Source organism: Hermetia illucens, chromosome 6 (genome assembly GCF_905115235.1).
Source record: "Hermetia illucens chromosome 6, iHerIll2.2.curated.20191125, whole genome shotgun sequence".
In the NCBI taxonomy this organism is placed as follows: domain Eukaryota; kingdom Metazoa; phylum Arthropoda; class Insecta; order Diptera; family Stratiomyidae; genus Hermetia; species Hermetia illucens.
This window is the reverse complement of record NC_051854.1, coordinates 10013757-10031216: the sequence shown is the minus strand read 5'-3', so window position 1 is coordinate 10031216 and position 17460 is coordinate 10013757. Positions and strand designations below refer to the sequence as shown.

The window sequence follows — 17460 nt, the reverse complement described above, 5'->3', positions numbered from 1 at the left end:
GAAGCATCGATTAAGGATATGAGAGAGCTTTATGGTTCCACGTGCACGGTCGAGCTGTTATTTATTTTCCACCTTTACGTTCACGTGTTTTCCCGCTAGATTCGCGGGATAACACCTCCCCGTCTACGCATCGGTTTTGGGACACATGAAGTGTGGTGCAATGACGTTTCAGGGACCCAAGTGTCGAAAAGAACTTATCCCCCATTCCAACGTTCAGGTTTTTGGGATAGTTCTCTCCTCTAGCTCGACTCCGGTCAAGCAGGATGGTCTTTGACTATCGCCTACTCCACTAAAAAAGGATATTATTTGATCCACTATGTTCTTGCAATTATGTTTCCTCAAACTGCGACATTTTAGATACACCAATAGAAGTGGAATACTGGGGATGAGGTTAAACTAAAGCATCATATGTGGTTTAACTGTTAGAAACTTTAGGATTTCAAGTGCAAATGGTTTTTATATCAATATCCCTACGATCCTCATATGTAGTATAAATTGGACCATGCGTTGATGTTATTCGATTTGAGTTGGTTCTAGGCAAAGGATGAAAATCTAGCGCATCACCATAATCTCGATCGTCTCCAATTGGGATTTGGTCCCCTCGTTGTCGTGTTGATGATGAACGAAATGTGGTTCTCTCTACATTTTGGAATCGTGCAAATGCCTTTGTATTCACTAAATTGAATGATGTTAATTTGATGATATTATTATATGTAATGAGGGATGATTGTGAGTAAAATTGGTAAAATGCTAAAATGCTAAGAAAGCTTACTAATGGTATTTAATTCAAGCTAAATTCTGTGGATATCGTTAAAAATGATTCGGAAATGATATGAATTAATTTCATATTTGAGTTTTGAAAGGGCTTGCAAATTACCTCTTTGAACAGGTCGCCTTCCTCGAGATTGGGGGTTGGGGCGGTGTTGTGCATTGCTTAAAGATAGATCTGTAATATGAGTTATAAAAAAATGTTCAAAACGATGTCCTTGAGCGAAAGATATATACGCAATTACCTTGGACTAATATAAAAATAATAATAAATAAAGTTAAAGTTGCTGGGCGTAATTTGAACATTTCACGAATCTGAAATGAAAAGAGATGGATAGGGTTTAGTTAATATCTTAAAATCTTAGATTAATGTAGAAATAAATTTTTGAATAATTCTCAATAGACTGTAAGCAACAGAGAGAAAGTAAGCTTGCAATTGGGGTACCATGTATAGATTTGCTCAAAAAGCGTTCCTTGAGTCCTTTACAATTCCCGAGAAGGTGGGGGAAATATGAGTGGGACAATCTTTCTCTTGCGTTCAATTTGGTGACGAATATAAGGTACCTTTCAAAGGTTCCGCCTTGCTATTCATACTCCTCTTATTGAAGACCGCGAATATGTAAGTCTCACGATATATGCCATCAAATTCGGTGGAAGCAACCCCAAGTTGCCAGCATCTTGATCCCGTGCCCCTGTGTTCGAATCCTGGTTATGTCATGGATGATTCTGTTCATCTTTGTGCTTGTCGCGCTGGTGTAGACTTATCACTTGCAATATAACGAGTGATGTTAATGAAATTGAAGAACCGTCTTAGTTTCATTGAAGAAACAAGATGCTGCGTGGATGCTTTATACTTCATAGGGGATTGGACGTGTTTAGTAGAAAAGCTGTAAAGTTTTGAGGGGAAGTTAACGTAAAAATTAAATTATGAGGATGATCTGCTCTTGTAGTTTTTCTGACAATCCTCGAAAATTGTCAATATTAGATCAGCATACACTGGAAGTCTAAACCTGCTATAAATAAATACACCTTAAAAACAGTCATCACTAAAACCTAGGAAACCACCAGCTCAAAAAAATGGTAACAAAAACCTACTGAACCTGGAAACCTTTTTGCCTGGTCTGAAAATCGAATGATAGTATCCCCTGTCAGCCGGAACGGTGGTTGAAGAAGTAGAGCGTTATTCTCTCAGACTGCTTCGTCATGGATGTTTGTGTTCGTGTTTGTGCTGTGGGCTGACGCACAGTCTCATTGAAAAAAGAAGAGAACGTGTGAATGCCATTACATTCGGCGAGGTACTTCCTCTTGTAGATGAAATTGCTAGTCATCGTAACATGCGGATACGGAATCTTCCTCCAAGCAGAAGAAAAATCATTTCGGCCATCAATGCACTGAAATGGAGTAGAGCCGCTGTCCTTGATGGTTTCCCCGCAGGGTTATTTATCGCTGCTCCTACAGTTACTGCAGATTTGCTGCTCCCACTCGTACGGAAATCTTGGGAATCCGAGCCCTTTCCCACAGAGCGCAAGAAAGGGATCAACATCAACAGCCTATGAATCGTTTTGGAACAGTGCGCGGAATTTAGATCTTCACTGCTTTTCATCCATTTCGAGAAAGCTTACGATAGCGTAAACAGGGAGTGTATCTGGCACGTATCTACGCAGGAGGGGCATTTAGGAAAAACTATTTTTAGAGCGATATATGATCGCGCAAAATGTCATGTGCTGCGCCGAAGTAAAATCTCGGAGGATTTTCAGGTGCAAAGTGGAGTCCCCCAGGATTGCATCCTGTCACTGATATTATTTCCTTTTGTTATTTTTGACGTTCTTCATGCTGCCTTGCCCCTTGCAGGGATTCAATGAACGATGACATCTTTCCTCAAACACCTCGACTGCGGTAATGACATCTATTTGCTCGGTAATCGAATCATGGACCTTGGCCAAATGGCTGTAGATTTGGAAGAAGAGGCAAGTAGAGTTGGACTGAAGATAAACACCAGCGAAACCCAGGTTTTCAGTTTGTATTAATGGATAGAGTATCGAAAGCGTCGATTAGTTTGTATATCTAGAAAGAGTGGTTTCTGCCGACACTGGCATCGAACTAGACTTTGCCTGACACATTAATAGCGGTAGATCGGCTTTCTCTGCTCTAAAAGCTGGAAATGCGGTTATTTAGTGTTCTCTCCTTGTTGCTATATGGGAGTAGCACATGGAACGTGAACTCCACTGTTACTCAAAAGCTCAAAGCTCTCGTCACCTGTCTCCATCGTATCATCGGAGTGCGCTGTCCTGACACAATTTCAAACGAACATCTTGGTCGGCGCACAGGCTCAGCACTCGTACGCGAAGTGATAGGAGGGCGAAAGTGGCAGTGGATAAGTCACACATTGATTTGCTGTGACGATTATATTACGGGCTATGCCATGCAGTGGTATCCACTCTCCCAAGATGGCCGACGAAAAGGTCGCCCCAAGGGCACTTAGCGTAGAATAGTAGAGGACGAATGCGAGCGTTTTGGGAGGTCGTGGGTTGAGCTGAAGCGCATTTCAGATAACCACAAGCGATGGCATGTAGGTATGGTTGACGCGCTATACCCCACCAAGGGGTCACGGGTAACCACAACTGCAGATATGGGGTTTCATCGATCGTTGAAAAACTGCGAGAGAGGGGTCTTCGATGGTATGGTCACGTAGTTCGTGCTAGCGAGAATTCGATTGCCCAGATTGATCTAAACATCGAAGTCGATGGTAAACGACCAAATGACCAACCCAAACAATGGTGGGTTCATACGCTGGATGGTGATTTGAAAGCTTCGCGACTGCATCCCCATCAGGCAAGTGACAGAACAGTTGCAGTAATTTAGACTACAAGTACAATAATCGAAAGGCTGGTGAAAATCCTTCTACTAGTAACGAAGTTATAACAATTAAAATGGAACGATCATGAACTCAAATATACATAGAAAATCCATAAAACCTTTTATACCTGAAGCGCCGAACTTCCATTTTCTGACTTAAAGAACAGAATCTTATTAAAGTTGTCTTACTCGTACTGCCCGTCCTACGAAAGAAGAACGACACCGACAACCAGAAGAAGAAGCATTGGAGTGAAGATGGAGCCCTGGCGGACTCCTTCTGATATTTGGCCTCAATATAGCGCGTAACATTTGGTGCTATTATATATCGCTCCTGACAATAACTATTAGACAGACTCAGAACTCCTTAAATTCCTAAACAAAATCAACTATTAGTTTCTCTATTAGTTGCCCCTCCTGCAAAAAGCAGCAAATGAAGCGGGGATTCAAACATCGCACACCTCAATGATCTGAAGGGTGCTAATGAGGTCGGTATAGAAGGATCCAAGGCAGAAACCAGCCTCCTCTCTGCTCTCTGGTCAAGCTTCCGAGGTGTTCTTTGATACGCCAAATATAAAGACAATTTTAAGGGCGACCGACAGTATTCATCAATATTCTTGCTCGCGTTGTTAATGGTTCATGCCGTCTACGCAAGAAGAAAATTTTCTGTTTGATAAGCAACAGTATAATAAAGGAAATGACCTGGATTGAAGTCGGGGAGTGATATTCCCTTCCGATGCTGATGTCAGCACTTCATTGCTCTTACAGAAACTAAATTGATAAAAACTATCAACAACGAAGAGCAAACTTTTTCGTCAGCGTCTAAAAGGTGTTTGGATCAATGCGATGATGTCTCGCTCTAGGTTGACAGGCATACCCCGAACAATCCCACGAGCATTTCCTATATTTGAAAGCCATTTTATAGGGTTGATTCTTTTGTTATTATTATTATGCTGGAAGTTTCTAGCATCTCTCTCCTCATTACTGCGGGTGTTACTATTTCAGCAGCAGAGTATCCTTAGTATGCCGTTCTCGTTTAGCCAAACCAAAACAACATCCATTGGCAAACATGCGCTGAGAGCGCTAAACAGATAGTCTGGCCTATAGGTAAATACAAGCTTCAGCACTTCATTGGGGCAACCATCCAGTGCAACTGCGGACAAGGTCGCTCCTTCCAATGGATGCATCTTCCATAGAATAGGGTAGTCGGTAAGCTCCGAATTGTTTAGTGACCAACTTCTACCTCTTTAATGTCGCTCACTAGCTCCCACCAGTAGTACCATTTTGATTTTTCCTCTTGCCTCTTGGTTACTGTGAAATCCATCAGAACCTACGGCTACTCCTTTGAGAATTGGAAATTTCAGTTATCAATGCACGAGCGACTTCCCGTACCGGGCTCTCTTTTGGGCACTGATATATTGCTATAGGCTGTAATAAGGTTCATCGTGGAGCTCACTAATGATTCAATGACGCCTCTTTGGTCCTCGTCCGAGGTTTCTGATTTACCCCTTTCGAGGGAGCTTCGGAATATTTTCTTGACACTGGGAATACATGTCTGCTACTGATGTTTAAGACAATAAGCCCCATCTTAGTTGTCACCTAATCCCCGGGAGTTTGGTTGAATCATGTCCCGTTCTGGAGTTCTGCCGTTAAAATCATTTCCAACTAAGAAATCTCCTTCCATATTTAGGATCTTATCCTCGAAGGTAACAAAATTGTCCCAAAGAGCAAGGTACAAGTAGTGGAACTGACATTGACTTTCCAGCTATCTAGGATAGTGTTTGATAGATAAGAGACTCTATATCCTCTTAGTTAACAATTAACATGAAATTTCGGTTCCTACTATACAGTAACGAATCATAATTCAGAAAACGACATGCTACAAATAATCACCAACTGTTACCTGAGAAGACGAGTCACCAGTAAGGATCCTTGGAAAGTAGCAAAGGAAGAAGAGAAGAGAATCTGTGAAAGCTCAACGCTTAAAATAGGATCGAGAAAACAGGAACAAAGAGGCTTCGTGAAGAGTTCTGCGATTTTCTTGTTGGAAGATCTTGCCCATAGTTCATTATGAAGTTTTCAGCATGTTTGGCTGATAAGTGGCCGATAAAAAAAAGATTCAGATGATAGACATTGATTTGGTTTCAAATAGATGCATTGCAGTGGATCATTCTGAAGCGTACATTAAAAGCTTTAAAATTTAATCCTTCAATCGGAGTCATCTGGCAATCTGAAGTTACTTCCTAGACACCAAACCTCTTATCACTCCATTTTGCAGTGTATGTGCTGCCCAGTACGCCTAGCATATGTATATCTTAATGCTTCTTAAAATAGAGTATTCATAGATATGCCTAGGCCTCAAATTTCCTAGAGCTATAGACTTCAGTGCCATGTGTGATATGCTCAAATATTTACCGAAAAACGCTTGAAAATTACTTAGATAAACACATCTATTGAGATTCTAGATAGTGTGAGCAAGAAGCAATCCCTCAAAAAAAAAAAATTGGGAGACAAAACCGACCGCAAATATATGGCATGTATTGTATATATTCCAAAATCATGAGGTCATATTGGCAAAATCCGCGAATAGATATAAATGTATGATCTAATAGTTAGTATGTGATGATAATTTCAATCTACAGTTGTTTGCATAAATTTGAATCTTTTTTTTGGTCATGCGAAAAATTATCTGAGGCTTCGGAAATAATTTTATTTCTTTTGATTTGAGCTCAATTATCAGCACAAGTTGTGAAGATCTTTAAGGTTCATTTTATCTAAAATTTTCTGTCCATCTTTTGATCATGGTTTTCTTTGCTCTCATCATTTCCTTTCTATTTGATTTCTCAAACTTTTCCAAATATACATAGAAGGACACACATAACATATGTAGATCCACGTTCTCGTAAGCCCATAAATCTGTAGATAGTGAATTTACCAAAACTATCTCTTGGGTCTTTGCTTCACTACCGAACATTTTGAATATTTTAGTTGCTAACGACTTACCCTATTTGGGCACCATAATTGAATTTGATTGCTCCGAATGCACACAAATATAGCAAATTTATTCAACAAGCCACATATGTATATATATACATTCTCCAATTTGAGACCATGCTTATATCTGCTGATATCTACGAGTATGTAAGATACAAATTAATATGAATGCCGGAAAAAATTATTCTGCGATCTGCACTTTAATTTCATATTTCCTAAAGTTGATGATCATGTTGCAGACTAATTTGATGAGCCAGCTTAGTTGCGACTCGATAAAGTCTGGAACTTTTTTTTGGGAAACCTTTGTTTAAAATGCTTGCAATGATAAATTCAAATAATTGGAACTAAGTTAAGAAGATATCTTGTTCGTAAGTAATATGAGGTCATTGTGGCGAACCTCAGTGAAACCGGAAATTAAGTCATGTTTTGAGCAGCAAATTTTCCAGAGCAATTATTTTATGGCTCGGAAAATGAGGAGTATTCATCAAAATTTTAATGAATGTTTCTGTTTTTAGATAGATGAGCGGTTAAACTTTATAATTTTTCCCAGTCAGAAAAGTGAGATGAATTTTAAATTCGAGAGCGACTTAGTTTAGTTAGTTTAGTGAGGGAGCTGCAGCTCCAAGAACTCTGACCGTTGCTCGGCCCATTGTATTATCCCCGGAGATTATCGGCGTTCGCGAATCTGAGAACATTATCCAGAGAGGCTGTTCGTTGAAGAAAACCTTACCAAGGTGTCTTCATCTGACATCTGAGGAGGCCGGGCAGCTGCATATGAATTGCCGTCTCTTCTTCCTCCTCGCAGTGGCTGCATATAGCCGAGACCACCCTCCACCACATTCTACCTGTGGTAGTTTAAGGTTTTCATGTCCCACTTCTTAAGGGACAACTAAAATGGCGCTCTAGCGTCCTCAGGTTCCTTCACGAAGATTTTCGCCTGTCGACAGAAGTTCAAATTTTTCCTTTCGGCTGCGTGAATCCTTGCCATTCAGAGTAGACTTGACAATAGATGTCTGGATGCCAAAAGCTGGTTCTGGCCCCACCATTGTGGATACATACACTTGGCGAGTCAGTCCGTCAGTTTCCTCATTACCAGTGATGTTTGAGTGCTCTGGCACCCACATCAGGAATGTTTCGTTCAGTCGGCCAAGTTTCACCAACACCTGATGACAGCACCAATTAGCTTGATATGTCGTTGCTGTTTAGTGCTGATAATGCTACCCGACTATCGAAACATATTCGAATGATGCGACCCCTTTATTTTTGACATATATCTCCACCTGGAATATGGTCGTCATTTTTCCGAGACGTGGAGCCAGCTTGGAGCGCCACGATCGGCGTATTACTCATTGCTCCACTAATACTTGGGTAACCGAGCCCCTGAATCTACATCAGCAGCTTCCTGCTGTCAGCAAAGTTCAGTCTTGACCACCAAACGATGCACGCATACGTCAAAATGGGCTTTGGTGAAAGTCTCCAGGTCTTACCTATTGCAGTCCTACAGCACCAGAGCAATCTGCGGGATTTTTGATGTTGTTCCTGGATATGGCGCTTCCACGTCAACTCGGAGTCGAGATTGTTTGTACCAGTTGGATTTCCGCCCCTGCTAAGGTGGGTAGCGTGTAGCTGCCCTACTTGATATTCCTAGTGAACATAACTAGTCCAGTCTTCTTAGCGTTCACCGTGAATTAATTATGGAGGTACCAACTGTGGATTACATGCAGTGCTGCATTCAAGCGATCACATACTGTGCCCATAAACTTGCCAAAAATTATTACGGCTAGATAGTCCACAAATGCTTGTGCGAAGACCGTTGTGCCCTCCAAGAACCATACCAAGGTGTCCATTAGTAGGAGAGATAACAGAGAAGAGAGAACCTCTTCCTGTGAGTAACCCTTAAGACACCCTGCCTTAATAGACTTCTGTCCGACCAATATGTTTATCTGTCTCCAGTCTAGCATGTCAAGGATTCAACTGCTTAACAGCGGATCGATTCCATCGTCGCGAATGAGGCATAATTGAAGGTGCCTTCGATGTATAATACGCCTTATAGGCGCATTTCTTAATCGGACATTGCCTTCTTAATTTTCGCCGTTAGTTCATGGAGTGCTGTCTCCGTGGATTTGCCTTTCTGGTAGGCATGTTGCCTACAGTCAAGTGGGCACTTAGGGATATATGTATCCCTTATGAACCGAATGGAAGTCAGACTGATTGGTTGGAAGTAGGTAGGTTTCCCTGGCTTGGGTATAAGTATTTCTTTCACATTACGCCAGCAAGTTGGAATATAAACGTGTGGTAGGCCCAGAGCATCCATTATGAAGCATCTGCATGATGATCGTATGGCCGATGTTATGTTCTTCTTTAGAGGCTCATTGTACCAAATCCAGCAAGCAGCTGAATCAGACTTTAGAGCTCGGTTGGGGAGTACCCTTATCATTCTCTTCTGTTTCTCCAAATCCGAATTTCACACATACCCTTCTTTGGCATCATGAGTGGATAGCTCTCTTCGAAAGCTTCTCTCATGCTGGTGGTGATCATCTGGGTTGCTTCTCAATTCCAGGAATGGATTTGATGTGCTGCCCAGGGATCGTAACTCGGTTGCTCAGTTCTGTTTTTTACGTCGCCCAATCTGTCTTACGAAGATTCCGAAATTGAGTTGGTGGAGGTGGATCCATGCCCATTACGAAATCAATGCGCCTGTGATCCGAGAGCGTGATATCGTTTGATACTCTTCAATCTCCGACAAGAACCGCAATGACAGGGGATGCCACGGTGATACCGATGACCTTTTGTCTGATCACGTTGAAGAAAGTGGGTTTATTACCCAAATTAAGGATCTGCAATTCGTTTCCCACCAGATACTTCATTAATCTCGATCCTCTTGCGTTGATGTTAGAACTTCCCCAACATATGTGGTGGGCGTTAACATCATATCCTGTTATTATTCCCATATCTTTACTTTTGGCATATTGGTTAGCTCTAAATGTTCCACTAGGAACATTTACTACGTCATAAGTGAAATAAGCAGAGCACCATAGAATCTCTTTATCTTTCTGTTGGGTTTTTATGGTCAATTCGATCGTTGTGGTGTCTCTATCACATAGATCGTTAACCAAGATAGCTTGAAGGCCTTTTGAAACCACCTTACAGCAAATCAGCATGCCTGAAGTTTAAGCCCCTAATTTCTCCACATGTCTTGCAGCTATTGATCCGACGACTAATAAGTGCAGTCGCTTTACAATGCTGCAAATTTATCTGAGAGATATGGCACCTCATCTACGGTTCAGATTAAGATGCCGTGGGCTGCATGTCCCCCTCGATAGTTTTAGGAGCCGACACTTGTAATGTGACGGTCCCAAGCCGGTAGTAGAACCGATATCCCCTTTGTTCCCGAACCTTTTCAACATTCGATTCAGAAACGCCAATAATGAGAAAAGTCCCGGGTCTATCGGCACTTCCCCTTACTTTCCTACCTAGTAGCATCCAGGTGGAGGTGTTGAGGTTATTCTGGAATCCAAGTTGTTCCAGGACCTCAGTACTATTACGCTCCGCTTCTGGAAACCACAGAAACCACTTTCTAAACAATGGTAGCTCGGAAACCCTCTTCAGGGTCAGTCGTGCACTTTCCTACACATCGCACGACCTCAGCAGGTGGCGTAGATTGGAATCCGGGGTCAGGAATACCGACAGAAGGGGATAGCCACTTATCCCCTTTTTCATTAATTTTTCTGAATTACCAAGGTAGGCTAAGTGGATAAAGTCTTGAAAAATAGCTCCGGAAAATGTCGTGTGTATATCAAATATACTGACGCAATACATCATGCGCGCTTACTCATGAATGAAATAAGGCCATCGGCCTCCTACGCAACCGGAAATTGAATCTATCATTATACATGACGTTCCGTATTAGGAGGCTTACCACAGGACCTTATAAGGCACTCGTAGGGGTGACGTGGTCTTTGGGCTGGAAGGCACATTGAACGTGGCGTGAACCATAAACACAGAAATGCCGAATATATTTGCCATTTAACCCTTAATGTTATCATTTGCAGGTCACTGAAATGCGCTTTGGCTTACTCGCTTCGCAAGACGTCCCTATAAACACTTTCCAAGTGAACCTCGTATTGCTGAATAAAGGGACTAAGAGATACGACAGACAGCTTTTAGGGGTATCGAATTGGTGGACCTCGGCGCAAAACCGGGATGTCTGGAGTTCCTTATTAAGGCAGGCCTAGACCGGATACCGGTTGTTGCGTTGATGATGATGAAGAGATACATATGAAATACAAGTTAACTGCTAGCCTTATGTTGAATTACAAGGGCTCGACAGTGAAGAAGGAGTATAAAGAAACTTCTGAGGAAGCTATGAGGCAGGTGACGCACATCGCCAGAAACTGCCAAAGATAGTGCTTACACAGAAGTGCCCTACATAGATGTTTATAGTAGCTACTTATTAGGCTGAAGATACATTTTTTTACTTCAATCCTAAATTGGTAGGACGTCGTTTACTAAATGCCATGAAATACCGGTGAAATTACATTACGGAACAGTTTTTTTTATTTGCCTCAAATAGATTTCATCTTTATTTTTAACTCATTGCTCCTGTTTACAAGCATATGTTCGGTAATCCCAGAAATTATATGAATATGTTCAGACAAAATTACCGCTGGAGTTCGCAATAAATGCTTTCCAAGATAGTTCTATTTTTAGAATTGTTTAGATACAAAATCAAGAAAGAAGAACCAATTGATGTATTGAATTTTCAAATTTTTCTGCCCAGTTGGGATTCAATTTGCTTCTCGGAAATAATACATAAGAAAGGACTCATATAGTTCCGAGTTTTCACACCATTGGTACTTAAGGTATGCAATTTTTATAGACTTTGTATTCTAAAAAAATCAATGATAGATTATCATCGTCACAACCCTGCCTGTTAAATTGAATTTAACATGGCGGACCAAATCAATTGGTAGGGGGTTGGATTGGGTTTTATGATATCCTTGAATGCTCTGGATGAATTTAAGGAATCACAAGTTAGGATTGAGGGGTCCTAAGTCCGCATCTACTTGATGTCCGACTGGGTCGAATGGAGAGCACATACTTCCACTTTTTTTTTAACCCTTCGTTAAGCTTAACGCCTCAGTGCCTCAGTGACCGAAACGGTTCGTAGGTGTTAACGCTCATCTTTTATACATTCACATATGACTACGAATTATAACTATGATCAATCCGGCATAGTTCCACCAAAGCTTGGTCGGAGCTAGTTTTTTTGTTTGAGAATTGAGGAACCCTAAGTTCGCAGAGAAGTTCGCATGTCGGACCGGAGCGAATGGAGAGCAACTTACTCCTTTTTAGATCCACGAACCGCTCGTATTTAGCTTTGCGCCTAAAGTTTATAAATCAAGGACGAAGATAACTTACGGTTTCATTCAGGGCAGAGGCAACTCATCAGGATCATTATCCCAGGTGACGTGGTTGGGACGTGAAAGTTATTGCTGGCTTCCACTGACACAGTCAGTGCATATAAATTGTTATTCAAAACAAAAACTGATATTTTCCGTCATCGTGGGCTCAGAAATCATCACTTGTCATTGGTGCCTAAGTCCTCCATATGGGTCTTAACTTTAAAAAAATCGACTTGTCTGCTCAATATTTGAATTCGCATAAAACGTGAGAGTCAAGGAAATGTTTTACAGGCTCTTAACGGAGAATTTACCTAATTAGTTTTGTATTAGATGAGTGAGTGGTAGCAGTGATCAAAGGACTACATTATATTTCCAAGCCTGGCTAGCGTAGGGGGGATTTAAACAGTCACCTTTCGCCACTTTTCAGGTTTTTGGCGCAACTCTCCCAGAAGCTTACAGTGTCAATTCTATAAATGAAAATGAAAATGATTGGATCTGATTCGTAGTAGGAAGGACTTTTGAGCAATTAACAACCTTACCTAGATTATTCCATTTCCACCAATCATCATTATCATTAACGGCGCAACAACCGGTATCCGGTCTAGGCCTGCCTTAATAAGGAACTCCAGACATCCCGGTTTTGCGCCGAGGTTCACCAATTCGATATCCCTAAAAGCTGTCTGGCGTCCTGACCTACGCCATCGTTCCATGTCAGGCAGGGTCTGCCTCGTCTTCTTTTCCTACCATAGATATTGCCCTTATAGACTTTCCGCGCTGGATCATCCTCATCCATACGGATTAAGTGACCCGCCCACCGTAACCTATTGAGTCGGATTTTATCCACAACTTGACGGTCATGGTATCGCTCATGGATTTCGTCGTTATGTAGGATACGGAATCGTCCATCCTCATGTAGGGGACCAAAAATCTTTCGGAGTATTCTTCTCTCGAACGCAGCCAAGAGTTCGCAATTTTTCTTGTTAAAAACAGGAGGAATACATGAGGACTGCCAAGATCATAGTCTTGTACAGTAGGCGGGGCAGTTTTTGTAAGCTAAAATAGGCTCTGTTGACTGCCAACAACCGTGCGCGGATTTTATCATGGTAGCTGTAATCGGTTATGATTTGCCACCTTAGATAGGAGATATTATCATCAATTCCACCGATGCTAAATACCAATCCTAAATACCAATGCACCTATGCCATAAATTTACTACGTAGGGTCCCCACAAATCAGTCGATTCTATTGGCCCCCAAAAGAAGAAATCCAAGCACTTCGAACTATACTATGAAATAGGATACGTTTTGCTATATCAAGAAGAATATACTACCAATAAAGGAAGCTAGTTGGGGTGAATGGGCTCGGCTTTAGATGGGCTTCGCAGTCAAGCATTTATATTTCGTCGATTGATTAGGAACTACATAAGATCGGGACTTTTTTCAAAGAGAAGCTGAGGAAGGAGTATGACTCCAATTCAACTGAAATTTTAGGTTACTGATTGAGCGAGGACGATAGAATGTTTAGTTGATTCAACTATACTTATACAGGCATTTTTTACCTAAGCCACTAACATACGTTGAGGAAGGCATCACCCTTTATATTTACTGGGAATAATAACACGAATTGGTGTATCCGTATTGAAATTTGGTATCAATTTTAAATACAAAAGGGTAAGTTGAAAAGCGAGTCATAAATACGTAGCATAAAATGAGAGCTATCAAAGGAAAATTGTCAGATATGAACCATCAAAGAATCGATAAAGGATTCCAAAAATTACATACCAAGTGAATTTAGAGCAGATTTCTGCCAAGCGAAACTAGATGAGATAGGTTAAATCAAACAAAAAGACGGGTACTGCGAAATATTAATAATCCCGTTGTTGTCCCACAAAGAAGAATTATCTTTTTAAACAAAATAAAACTCAGCACATCCTAGAAGTGGTGGACAGAAAAGGGAAAATGTAAAGGTTTTAAAAAGATTGATGTCCTTACCCAAAGTGAAGCTAATATTTAAACAGCATATCTTCAAAATAAAGTATGAAAGAGTGACTACCATCGGAGTGATGGTCAGTATCTTACTTTGAATTTTCACGCTAGACGAAAAATTACTCTGGAAGACACATGTCGGAAACACATGTCGGAAAGCCACGAGGGCTCTGATGACTTGCAGATCCATAGCAGGGAAAAAATGGGGTTGCAGCCCGAAGATACTACTTTGGATATATACTGCAATAGTAACGCCAATGATTACCTATGGAGCGGTAATCTGGGCAGAAAGAACCCAACTCAGCACACAAGCCAGGGAATTACATAAACTCCAAAGGCTGGCTTGCGTGTGTATCAGTGGGGCAATGAGGACATGCCCAACGGCATCCCTGGAGGTCCTTCTGGGATTAACCCCTGTCCATCTGCAAATACAGATGCAGGCAAGGAGATCAATATTCAGGATGGCCGGTAGTATGAATGAGGCGGGGAGCTGCCTAAATCGAAGGAAGATTGATATCCTTTCTAGGCGGTATCCCGAATTACTGATACAGAGGGACAACATGACAACGAGGTTTCACTTCGATAAGAAGTTTGAAACACGTTAGAGTAACAAGGCAAACTGGGGGAGCGTGGCTGCGACATACAGCTTAAACCAGCAACTGATTACTTGGTACACTGACGGATCCCTCACAGCAGAGGGAGCGGGTGCCGGTGTCATTGGTCCAAGGCAAATGAAATTTGAGCCAATGGGCAGGTACACTATCATATTCCAGGCGGAAATATACGCCATAGACAAATGTGCCTCCTTTAATCTGCAAAGGAACTACAGGGGGCAGAACATAGCTATTCTCACCGATAGCCAAGCAGCGATCAAAGCACTTTGGTCCAACCAAGTGAACTCTAAACTGGTATGGGAATGCCTTGAGAGACTGAATACACTCGGCTCGTCCAGCAAGGTCTGGATACTTTGGGTTCCAGGCCATGCTGGGTTGGAAGGCAACGAGGCAGCGGATGAACTAGCCAAGAAGGGAGCAGGGATGCCTTTACACGGGCCAGAACCCTTCTGTGGAATCGGAAACGGTTTCATGGCTCTGAATCTAAGAAATGAAGAGAAACGGTTGAGGGAACTGTATTGGGCGGGCCTACCAGGGATGGAGCAGTCCAGGGTGCTTATTGGGGGATACGAACCCATGCGCACAAAGAATTGCTTCAACCTCACCAAAAAGAACCTCCGAATCGGGAAGCTAGAAATATCTACGGACACTGCCTGCAGGTTTTGTGAGGAGGAGGACAAAACCTTTATACACGTTCTGGGACTGTGTCCGGCACTTGTGCAAAGTAGGTCGAGACATCTGGGAGAACACTAAATACCAGATGCAAAGCTGAAACATCTGGAAGTGGGGAACATACTAAAGTTCCTAACGGTTACAGGCCTGCTTGAGATACTATGATCAATAGGTACACTAAAACCAGTAAAAGGGGCACAATAGTTCTTCAAGGACGCGGTGCGACTTTCCCTTAACAGAATAATAATAATACTCTGAATTTTGTACGCGGGTCGGTTAAAGCTGTAAGTGGTATTATTTATAAAGCATTAAAAAAATTTGCTCAGTGAAAAAGCTTCTAAACTGGTCGAAAATGAACAAACCTCCCAATCAATCAATAAAACAGCAACCGAAAGATAATATCTATATATTCGGAATGAAGGATTTTATGGATCGTAATCAATATTGGACGAAGTACTCGCGTGATTCTCTATTTTTATAGATTTCAAATAAAAAAAAATCCCTCCAAAAACTTAATTTGACCGATTCAATATGACTATTAATAATAATATCTGTACCAAATTTTTCAATATCGTTCTCTATATTATGGTACATGATGATAGAATCGGGTGGAGTACAATTCACAAAATAAACTCAACTGGGATTTTTTAAGAGATTAATCTTCAATGATAAGTATCTTTTTTCCAGAAATTTCGAAATGACTTATATTCTACCACAATTTTTCCAAGATTTATATCTTCAAGAGCCCCTAATTTTCCACTTTGGGACTTATGGAGGCGTAAGGCGTAAACTAAGACCAGTTCAAAAAGTGCTATTGGACCCCCTTTTTTTTATACTAATGACAATGTCTAAAAAATATATCCTCCTTTTCGCAAATTCAAGATACTCCTCCCTTTTTGGAAACAATTTAGAGATATCTTATTTACTCTACATACATCTGTTAAGAATTTTCTTACTACGGTAAAGTACAGAATTCAGATAATTTAACTCGACTTTTAATATTTCATAAAGAAAACTAAAAATGTGAAAATTCATTGAACTTGAATGCTTCATCTGAAGATAGTTTACCTGTGAGTTTACTGGAACACTGGAGCAAAATATATAATCCTCTATGAGTGATAATATCCAAATTTCTGGTCAATAAACTGAATCTACACCAACCGATTGTTTTAACATTAGGATATCTTTCCGTAAGAAAGATAGATTCTTCGGTCAAATTTGGCAACAGTGCCTGCTATGAAAACTATAGGTAGTCGGCCGAATGGATGCCTCACAAAAAAAGTAAACACTGCACTGCACCATATGTAAACTTCAGAGTCTTCCCAAAATCTGCCATAATCCGAATGCACGTACCACGAAGATGCAACTCAAGTCAGATACTTGCAATCTGATCTGACTCACTCTTAGCATGCACTACTTCCTTGCATTTACATTCCCTCCTTTCAAGAAAATCAAACTCAATTCACACAACACAGATTTCACTAAACGCACTGGAATCTCATTCACTAGATAGATCTATCTGCTATGAGAAAGATTATTCATCACTTAAGATAGTGTAATTCGGCACTAATTAGAGCGAATTCACTTTACATAGCGCTCGATGAGTCTTTTCCCTTTCAGCGGGCGACCAAAAGGGAAACTTGGAAGAAACTCTGCAGATCTTCAAGGAATCACCGAGTCTGAAGGAACCAAGCAACCTTACAAAACAATGCTACCCACCCGCTCAGGGCACACCAGTCAACTGAGCGAGGTATTCTCAGATCACATAATGCCCGTGTTCCTTTCTTAAGAAAATTATCTTGTGCTGAGTCTATGCTTACGAAAAAACTATATTCGTTACACTCGTGCTCGTGGGTATGGAATGAACAATCTATCTTTATCTCGACTGTATCTGCTCCAGAGGAAATGTCGGAAAACCTGATAAGATATTTCTCACACACACTGTACGAGCGAAGTCAGCCAGGCTAGAGCGCTGAAGAGATGTGCGTGCCGCATGTGGTAAAGATACTTTTCAATCTTCTCATGAGGGTATAGTGCAGTATCTAGTATCTGGTTCTGGTCTTATCACGTAGCTCGCAGTGTTTTGGGTTGTTTCTCAGTTGGATTCCCAGCACGATCTCTCTTACTTGAATTAGAATTTGTAATTCTCCTAAGATCGCTAGATTTCAG

General features: G+C 41.2%; 1 protein-coding gene across 1 annotated transcript in view; it reads right to left on the bottom strand.

The window, feature by feature from the left end:
- The window catches only part of LOC119658940 (laminin subunit beta-1), a 40606-nt gene extending 23564 nt beyond the window's left edge, over positions 1–17042 (bottom strand). Inside the window, exons 1-3 of the mRNA XM_038066797.1 lie at positions 16360–17042; positions 1014–1083; positions 878–946 (exon numbers count right to left, since the gene is read on the bottom strand). Coding sequence (XP_037922725.1) covers positions 878–946; positions 1014–1074 — 130 coding nt within the window. The 5' untranslated portion in view covers positions 1075–1083; positions 16360–17042. The remainder of the gene's footprint in view (positions 1–877; positions 947–1013; positions 1084–16359) is intronic.
- Between the last annotated feature and the right edge of the window lie 418 nt (positions 17043–17460).